This window comes from Eutrigla gurnardus (genome assembly GCF_963514095.1).
Source record: "Eutrigla gurnardus genome assembly, chromosome: 6".
Lineage (NCBI taxonomy): Eukaryota > Metazoa > Chordata > Actinopteri > Perciformes > Triglidae > Eutrigla > Eutrigla gurnardus.
In genome coordinates, this window is record NC_139920.1 from 6,397,145 (window position 1) to 6,407,804 (window position 10,660).

Genomic DNA, 10,660 nt, shown 5'->3' on the forward strand with positions numbered 1-10,660 from the left:
GGCAGCTCAATTAATCTACACCACATTCAGTTCATGACCGGAGAAGACCGGCCTCGTTTCAAGAGGACGCGCGTCCTCCTCCGCTGCCGCGTCTCTGCGTCAGGCCCTATTTTGTGTGCTTCACGGCCGCTCCGATGCGGAGTTCAGAGTTCAGCTGATACGGAGGTGAAGCCCGGTGTTGTGGCGGCTCGTCCAGATGCGGAGACTTTCAGGGAAACTCGATGAGGGTTTCTTTCCTCCCGGCCCGAGGACTTCTCGGGTTTCAGGGTCTTTCTCGGCCTGTCGGGGGACGCCAGCGCCACATAAATCACACTTTACTTTATAAACCCCCGCTCTCTGAAGTCCGGCCCAGCGCGCGCGCATACACACACACACACACACACACACACACACACACACACACACACACACACACACACACACACACACACGACTCCCCAATGGAAATGTATTTCTAATGTAGAATCCATTTCTGCCGAGGCCTTAATCTCCCCCGCCTGCATCTTCTCATTTTTCTTTGTCATAATCCAGAGAACATTTCTTTTCACAGACCCCCCCCCCCCCCCCCCCCCAGGAGCTCTGTCAGAGGGTCCTGACAATTATTATTATTCCCATTTTAAAATGAAGCAGTGAGGTGGATGATGTGAGGAAGATAAACACCCAATTTCCACTATTTTTGGTTGCGTTTCTACATAATATTTTATTTGAGAGATTAGTTGGTGGCCTTAATAATAATATAGAGATAGAGTTGCCAGAGTGTGGAATCTATCCATCAATCTAAAAGTAAAATATCTGTATTAAAATAGCCTTTTATTTCTATCAGGATGTGTTATTATTATTATTTAATGATGTCGTTGGAGCACAATCTTAATCAGATTAAAAATCAGTCACTGAAGAACAGTTAATGTAATGCAACTCGTTTAAAAATGTTCTTTAGTTTGATAGAATATTGAAAACGTAGTTTGAAACAAGACGCTTTGCTTGAAAATTAACTTCTAGAACTCAATTACAGACTAGTAGCATGAAATGAAAAGAGTGACAAAATAACTCAAACTTGGTTACATTTCACCATTTGGGTTTAGTGGAGTCGACATCCTTTTTATTTGAATGTCGTTAGAATCAAACGTGAGCTGAAGTCTGCTCTGGACTTCAAACGTTGACCTTGGAGGTTGTGTGGACAGACAGGACGGTGGTCACTCTCCCACTCCACAGCTCCTACCTGCCAACTAATTTAAAAAGCTGCTTTTACGGCCTCCCCTTCAGACGGCCAGATGTGACCGGAGCGCTGTTAAATCTCAAAGCGGTTTACAGAAACACTTACTGCACTTTAAAAACGACTTGCAAAAGCAATGCGAGTCCCAAAGTGCTCCCCGTGTAAATTCCTTCCAGGAGCACGAGCTTCACTCCGGCAGATAACTCATTATTTAAAACTCCATGATGATCAACATGACGACAACATACATGAGAGGAACAGATGCTCTTCTAGAGTTTATTGGAGTAAAATGTCATACGGTAGTGTATCACCTTTTTAAATATTTACCCAAATTTAAATACCTTTTTACATGAATGTCATTTGCTTCAATCAGGCCCACATGTGTACTTTAAAATCATATTATTGTCATCTATTATTTGACACATTGTGCGTCGAGAGAAAGTCAACTCTGCAGAAACACATGCAGCTGAAAGCATCTGTACGTACATTAACGGATATCATCTTACCATCCCGGAGGCCGCCGCGCCGCCGCCGCGCTGACAACACCAGCATTAGCTTTGTGAAACACGAGGCCAGCGCCAGCAACATGTTCACCCACGACACACAAGACCGGAGGGTTGACGCTCCGGAGAGGAATGGATTCAGGCCTCCTTCCACTCTGCATGAAAGTGAGACTTTCCAGGAAGTAAACAGGCCTTAATACAGTCTTTCCTTGTTGCCGCCAACAGACAACAATCAGAAACAGTCATTTTTTGGAATACAACCTTTGCCTGGAGAGACAATTCACATGCGATGTGAAACCACATGTTTGGAAGAAGAGGGGGGTTTGGAAGCGCACAGACGGAAAGCGACCGATTTAGGATAACAAGATACTTTGATTTAGTCTGCAGCGGACGCTGATTTGGTCTGAGCATATAGGTGCACATGTACTGAGGGGTTTCAATACTAGTGCCAGTATAATACTCAAGTTAACAAGAGGTTCTCCCTCTATGAAGTACAGTCTGAAGTAGTCCAAATGTTGGGTTAAATCAGGAGCTATGTGATGAAAATAAGAAATTAAAAAAGGGTAAACATGATTATGAAGCTGACCAGATATTTGACGTCAACTTTTCGATTAAAAATGATGTTTTTTTTTATACTACTGCAATAGCAAATATCCGTTGAAGGACATGCAACTCCTAGATTACAGTTTTTACCAACATAAAACAGAAATGTTTGTATTGAACAAAACACAAAACATTCAACTTTCTACCCGATACGATCCAATGCTCCCCCGTCGTCTTGGGGAAAAATTGAAAGAGTCAAAAGGACACATGACGTGCTTACTTTTTCAATATTCAATAACCCAAACCACAATTTTTCCCAACACATAAAGTATAATAATTGACACATGGGATGCAGGACACAAACCCCGTCCCTGGGCTCGTACGCCCACCACTCAGCCAGACCACAACATCGGATTAACTGTTGCCAGTGAACAGAACCCAGGCAGCAATTACATTCCCACCAAAACATATTCGGCAAAGCATCAAGTCGTACAAGAGCGTCATTTTTAACGAGACGTGGTTGATTGGACTCATTGTGGTTGGTAGCGAAGGAGAATTAATGTTCGATACGCGTCCCTGGACGTTACAACATCGAGCATCACTTCATCTGGCTGACAGGATTATTGGAAAACAGTAGCGCTATTCTTTAATATGAAACCCTACAGTGCGAAATGGGTGATAATGTCCAGATATGTGATGAGTCTCTGGTTTCTGGGCATCAGGAGGCAACAATTCCACTCTGCACAGAGTTTGCTAGTGTTTGACAGTCTTGTTCACTCTTTGGCGGTTCAGTCGTGGGGTGGCGTTCTTCCTGTACGTCAACCTTCTCCTCCTTCACAGCCTCGTCCTCTGTGGGTCTCCACTCTTTGGTTGGTCGCTCTGCTGCCTCTTGGTTCTGCACTGAACCGTTTCCCTGTTTGCCGTCTCTCTGCGTCTCCACACAGTTCTCTCTCTTCTTCTTCTCCTCCTCCTCCTCCCTCTGCCTCTCCAGCTCTTCCTCCGTGGCCTGAAGCTGCAGCTGCTGCATCAGCTCCTCCAGCTTGTGGGCTTTACGCAGCTCGTTCTGCTGGATGATGGCGCAGAGGTGCTCCGTCAGCTGCTCCTTCACCTCCGTCTTCTTGTGCAGGTCCAGCTTGGCCGCCACGTACTCCGTCTCCGCTTTCTCGTAACGCTTTCTGAGGAAAATGTTAAGTAAAATGTAATCAGAAACTAAATGACAGGGCTCCACTCCTGCTTGTTTATACTCTTTACATAGGATGAATAACTTTCCTCTGTGACGGTAGGAGTGTTTCCTTTCATTTACAACATTAGCTGCAACAAATCAAAGTACCCCCGTCTGCATCCCTGGCCTGCTGGATATGCTGAATGCACAACATGCAACATATTCCTGCTTTGTGTCAAAACCACACGAGTATAGATGAAGTGAGAATTCGGTTCACGAGAGAAATAATCCAATGTAATTAAGATTAGAGAAAATATAGCTAACTGAAATTAAATCGGAAACACTGGAAAGAATACCGGATGCTTTACTGAGGAACAGGCTGTATTTGAATAGTTACACTGAATTTAATTCATAATCAATTCATCGTTTAAATCATTCATCAAGCAAAAAAATTACAGCTTCTAAAACCTGAGGACATCCTTCTTAAATTAAATATATTTAAGTTTTGGACTAATGGAAATGTGAAGATGTTCGGTTCTGAAAAATGATGGCAGCAAATGCCTTATCACAGTCAGAACATTGTTCACCAGGATTTAACTTTTGAGAACGTCTGCTCGTTTTGTTAAATGTTATAACTGTTTTTTGTAGAAAAAACATCTTTACATTTCTGAGAAAAAGAGAAGATAGTGTAGTTTTGGCATGTTGCGTTGGCACAGAGTCCCCCAGGTCCTCCCACCGTGACTGAATGCAGAACCGTTGTTTAATTGTAAAAAACAAAACATCGCATGCTGTTTGGAAACACCGTGGTAACTAAACACATGTCAAACATTTCACCTCTGGGTTTTTATGTTGCAGCTCAGCAAAATCTCAACAATTGATTATATCAACATAATCACAGCAGAATCCAGCGTAATGCGTGTTTGAAGGTCGGGTGCTCTTCCCCTTACACAAACATCTGCAATGAAGAGTGTTCATGACATGGAGCTAAACTCGCTGCTCAACAGGCTGCACGGGGAAAATCACAGCTACAAGCACAAGGTCAAACACAACGTATCAAAAATAAATGTAAAAGTGTTAAGTCTTTATACCATCTGTGGATGCTGTGAGAGTTTATGTGCATTGATTAACAAGTGAGGAAAAAGAAAAGTTCATGATTCAAGATGTTGCCAATTACATTTGAATCGTTTTAACTTGATATTTAGTCTTTTAGTTGTGATCCTGCTTCATTAGTGTCTTTTTGTTGAGGTCTTGGAGTAAAAGACGCCCCAGAACATCTGAGCAGGACTCTGCTGCTGAAGCTGGTTCAAAGGGTTTGAGAACACATGTGGATTACAAGTGTTGGGGAGGAAAAGAGCTCCACATGAGTACTGGAAACAAGCTGCAGGGGGCAGCATTTACAGTGGATGTGCACTTCATTTCCTCTCACTTTTTGTTCTGGTACAAATCAACATCAGACTGACTGGGTTGTCGATGTGAAATACTAATGTGATTTTCTAAAACCCAGAGAGCTTCATGACCCTTCATTTACAAATGTCTTCTTGTGGCTTCTGTTCCATCACCATCAGCCAACTCATCAGCCCACAAGTTGAAGTGACTTTAACCAAGACAGCATATGTTGACACTGAGTCACTTAGTAGAGCTTCCACATCAGAGTTTGTGAATTCAGTTCAACTGTGGCAGGTCATCAACTCTTTCTAGTGCAGCTTTGTAACGCCTCCACTGTGGGATTCAAGCCGCTCCTGACCAGAGCTCACAATCATGACAGAAATCTGATGAAATCTTTGTCAGCCCAAAATGGTGGTGCTTGATCCAGGCCAAATTCAAGCTTTTCATGCATTTCCAAACATGAAAGCAGAATAAATGCTACAAGTGACCAACACACTACCACTGCTTTGAGTGGAAGTCTGTTTCTCACACTTGTTTCAATAAAGACGTGTATAGGGGCCTCCAGTCAGGGGAGACAGGTGTTTATATACCTGCTAGGCTGTTAACATGGCTGATGAACATGAATATTCCTGTTTACATGCAGCCGTGCAACTCTGCCCTATTTTCCCAACCGCAGTCCTGTGGTGTGCCCTCGTTGTCACCATTCTTTAAGTTTTGCAAAACTGTGTTCTTAAAGCTATTATTTTTATGGCTATGCATGAGAAGGGACTGGTTTGTGTACGAGCACACAGTGCTGGCCGTAAACAGGCAGGCGGCCGTGTGTCACAAAGTGCAGTTAAAGCCCCAATTCAGACACATTATCCAAATGCACTTTGTACAACGAATGCTCCTAAAATATGAATTACATCAGCACATCTTGCATTTATTTATCTGAAAATTCTGCATTCATATTATATTGATCATGCCGTACTGGAGAGCACTATAACGTATGGAATTACCGCCTGGTACGCCAACTTGTCTGTACAACTGAAGACACGAATGAATCGTTTGGTACAACATGCCATGAAAATTATAGGTGTCAAAGATCATGTTGTTCTTCAAACCATTTACGAACAATCCACCTTGAGACACACACGGAAAATTCTGTCTGATCAATCTCATATTCTCCATTCTGAGTACCAGCTGCTTCCTTCCGGGAGGAGATTTAGAGTTCCTCGGAGAAGGTTGAACCATTACAAACATTCCTTTATCCCAACATCTGTTAATATCCTGAATGCACATATGTAGTTGAGTGTGTACAGTTGACAAAACACTGTATTGTAATGGTTTGGGCAACTGTCATTTATTGTTGCTGTGTGCTGTGATGGTATGGGTAACGCATCGATTTGTGTTGTTTACTGTTGTTTGATTGATTGATTGATTGATTGACTGATTGATTGATTGACTGATATTTCAAGCTGCTGTGTACTGTAACAGTATGGGTAATTGATCGATTGACATTTATTGTTTGCCGTGTTATTTTTAGTCTATCACAGGGCTGACATGTAGAGACAGACAGGTAACCAGTCTATCACAGGGCTGACATGTAGAGACAGACAGGTAACCAGTCTATCACAGGGCTGACATGTAGAGACAGACAGGTAACCAGTCTATCACAGGGCTGACATGTAGAGACAGACAGGTAACCAGTCTATCACAGGGCTGACATGTAGAGACAGACAGGTAACCAGTCTATCACAGGGAGACATGTAGAGACAGACAGGTAACCAGTCTATCACAGGGCTGACATGTAGAGACAGACAGGTAACCAGTCTATCACAGGGAGACATGTAGAGACAGACAGGTAACCAGTCTATCACAGGGAGACATGTAGAGACAGACAGGTAACCAGTCTATCACAGGGCTGACATGTAGAGACAGACAGGTAACCAGTCTATCACAGGGCCGACATGTAGAGACAGACAGGTAACCAGTCTATCACAGGGCCGACATGTAGAGACAGACAGGTAACCAGTCTATCACAGGGCTGACATGTAGAGACAGACAGGTAACCAGTCTATCACAGGGCCGACATGTAGAGACAGACAGGTAACCAGTCTATCACAGGGCTGACATGTAGAGACAGACAGGTAACCAGTCTATCACAGGGAGACATGTAGAGACAGACAGGTAACCAGTCTATCACAGGGAGACATGTAGAGACAGACAGGTAACTAGTCTATCACAGGGAGACATGTATAGACAGACAGGTAACCAGTCTATCACAGGGAGACATGTAGAGACAGACAGGTAACTAGTCTATCACAGGGAGACATGTAGAGACAGACAGGTAACCAGTCTATCACAGGGCCGACATGTAGAGACAGACAGGTAACCAGTCTATCACAGGGCTGACATGTAGAGACAGACAGGTAACCAGTCTATCACAGGGAGACATGTAGAGACAGACAGGTAACCAGTCTATCACAGGGAGACATGTAGAGACAGACAGGTAACTAGTCTATCACAGGGAGACATGTAGAGACAGACAGGTAACCAGTCTATCACAGGGCTGACATGTAGAGACAGACAGGTAACCAGTCTATCACAGGGAGACATGTAGAGACAGACAGGTAACCAGTCTATCACAGGGCTGACATGTAGAGACAGACAGGTAACCAGTCTATCACAGGGCCGACATGTAGAGACAGACAGGTAACCAGTCTATCACAGGGAGACATGTAGAGACAGACAGGTAACCAGTCTATCACAGGGAGACATGTAGAGACAGACAGGTAACAGTCTATCACAGGGCCGACATGTAGAGACAGACAGGTAACCAGTCTATCACAGGGCCGACATGTAGAGACAGACAGGTAACCAGTCTATCACAGGGCTGACATGTAGAGACAGACAGGTAACCAGTCTATCACAGGGAGACATGTAGAGACAGACAGGTAACCAGTCTATCACAGGGAGACATGTAGAGACAGACAACCATTCACACTCACATTCAGACCTACAGGGCATTTTTTTTGCATTGATTACTAAATCCTCCCTCCATACCTGTCTGACCTCCTCCATGTTGCCAGTCCCTCTCGCACCCTCAGATCCTCCTCCTCTTTCCACCTGACTAGCTCTGGAACTCTTTACCACCCGACCTCAGAAATATCACTTCACTCCCACTATTCAAATCCACACGCAAAACCCATCTGTTTAAGATAGGATACTGTCTATTTTTAACTGTCTAATTCTAACGTATGGTTTGTTTTGCATTTTATTGGTTGTTTTGTACTTTTATTCACTGGATGGTGTTATTGAGGGCTCTGAAAGGCGCCTATAAATAAAATGTATTATTATTATTATTAAGAGTCAACAATTTATCTATCCACCCTGTTTCCTGCATGTCTGGCCCTAACCTGGATTTGAACACGGACCCCTCTTGCTGTGAGATAATGCTAACCACTACATCACAGTGCCGCCATTCAGAATATCCAAACAGAATATGCTCTGCTCATAAACTCGGTATAATCTCATATTCTGAATGATAGTGGAATATGAGTGTGCTATATTAATGAGAAGCACGGTGGTGTGGTGGTTAACACGGTCGCCTCACAGCAAGAGGGAGTCTAAAAGTTCTGCCCTTGTAAGCGTGGATGTTCTCTGGAGTCTCCAACGTCCTCCTTCAGTCTAAAGACATGCAGGTTAAGTGATGACAACATTGAGACCTTAGCTCAGTTAGTGAAGCTGCTGCTTCATTGATTAAGAGTTCTAATTTCCTGGAGGTTGACTCTACCTTGCAGTAGAGAAGTCCCAGCTGGCTTCTTCTATCTTGCCTCTCAGGATGCCGATATCATTGGACACCATGTCATCGAGGGCCTGGAGCTCCTTCTGGATCCTCTTCAGCTTCACAGCCTCTGCCTGAGTCTGTTTGGACCTGTGGACAATAATAACAAACTCAAACTCAATAACAAAGCTCCGATTTTGGTCTGAATTTCATGATAACAAGTTACTACAGTGTAAGAACACTTACTTCTCGGCAATAGTTTTTGTCAGCAGAGCTTTCTTCCGCTTATTCCTCTCTTCCATTGTCTTTTGCTCTTGCTGTAGTTGCTCCAGACGCGTCTTCTCTCTTCTGTGATCAAACACATTTAACACACAATTATGTTAGCAAATAAATGTTTAGCAAATTCAAAAAGACACAACAAAAGAACTAAACCATGAAGCAGTTTGGGTCTGACGCAAAACACACATGAAAATAAATATGTACTTTGAAGGCAGTTTGATTAAAAGTTAACTGAATGAATATACATGACATTCACTGTATAAAAGGCAGAGTAAGAGGCATCTTGAATTGCATGGAAATGTTAAACCTGTGATGCAAGTGAAACACAAGGATATCTCCACATAAACTGTACATAACATATTCAAGCATCAGTGCAATCCTCATGATATCACAAAACATCCGGCTCACAAATGAGAGACGTGAATTTAATATGGATTCACATCGATTCCTGCTTTAGTGTTGGAGATCCATAACATCTCATCAGTGTCCTTCTGTCATCTGTGACTTGGGTACTACGTCCCCGACCCTGTGATTGTTTGCACAGGAAACATGAAACCGAATCACATAATAACGTTTGGAGTGCTACGATCACAAATGTTAAAAGCCTGAACATGAAGAAGCAAAACGGCCAGAAGAACAACAGCACCACACTTGCACAGTGTGCAACACCAGTGGCAACACAGCAGTTAATGACAGTTCAATAGTGAGAACGATATCAAAACATACTAACAGTGCCACCTCTTGTTTCTCCAGCTCTTTAACGGGCGGGATCTCCTCCTCTCGGGCCGGCTTCATCTCGGTGGGTTTGTGTCTGACATCCGGAGCTCCCGTTGGAGGGGCTGCGGGCTGAGACTCGGGCTCTTTCTTCGGCGGCGGTTTGGTGAGTTGCTGCTCCGGTGGGAGGCAGACAGGCGCGGCTCCAGCGTTTTTTTGAGCCGCTAGCTGAAGGGCCTTCTCCCGCTGTAACTGCTGTCGACTCCGGGTGGCTGGAGCCGGTTTCCGCCCGCGGGTTGCCGCCGCTGCGGCCGTTGCCGAGTCTGACGATACATGAGGTACAAAGGGTTGTTTTATTTTACAGAAAATGATCCAGACTAAATGTTCAGTTTCATTATAAATGCGAACAACTGGGTAAGCTGAAGCAGAGTAAAATGCTAACTTGTCCGCTAACATCAGCAGGAAGAAATGTTACCTTTCGTCTGCATCTTCCGTAACTCCTCCTCGGAAAAACCGGCCCAGCCGCTCATTTTACAGCTTCACGCCTAAAATACCACAAATATGCATGTAGTAAATATTCTGCTTATTGACATAAAATAATCATCCTAAACTTGAAAAAAGCAGACGAACTATATGAAGCTCTAAATGCAACCGCCATCTTTGTTTGTTGATGCCACGTCAAGGACCCCAGAAGACTGGCAGCAGATATCGCCTGAATAAAACAACAAGAATAACGTAAACATCCTCATCCGTTAAGACGTACATTTGATTCTCTTATCACCGTTTATTTTCTATCTTCACAGTTTAAAATGTATTTTAGTCGTTCATGCATATTTGCACATAAGTGAAACTTTTAAAGTAATATAGCAGAAGGCATTTTTCTGGTGTGCCGATTGTGGCTTTATGGGGCTTCTAATAATTAAAAAAATATATCTATCAAGATTGTTGATGCAAAATCCAAGTGATCCAGGTTGTTGACTTAATGTTCCACCCAATTTCTGTTAAATGTTTCATTCACTGCCTCCAGATCTTTTAATTTAGAGGGACTTTCAGTGTGTCAGGTGGGTCAACTGTTAAGTAAAGTAATGTTTCAT

At 43.4% G+C, this 10,660-nt stretch overlaps 1 protein-coding gene across 1 annotated transcript; it reads right to left on the reverse strand.

The window, feature by feature from the left end:
• Window positions 1-1,037: 1,037 nt before the first annotated feature.
• On the reverse strand, window positions 1,038-10,233 carry gorab (golgin, rab6-interacting). The gene is made up of 5 exons (XM_084010956.1): window positions 10,042-10,233; window positions 9,583-9,889; window positions 8,820-8,921; window positions 8,583-8,723; window positions 1,038-3,434 (listed from the first exon to the last, which is right to left on the reverse strand). The coding sequence occupies exons 1-5, from the start codon at window positions 10,094-10,096 to the stop codon at window positions 2,978-2,980; spliced, it is 1,062 nt and encodes a 353-aa protein (XP_083867082.1). The 5' UTR covers window positions 10,097-10,233; the 3' UTR covers window positions 1,038-2,977.
• Window positions 10,234-10,660: the final 427 nt, after the last annotated feature.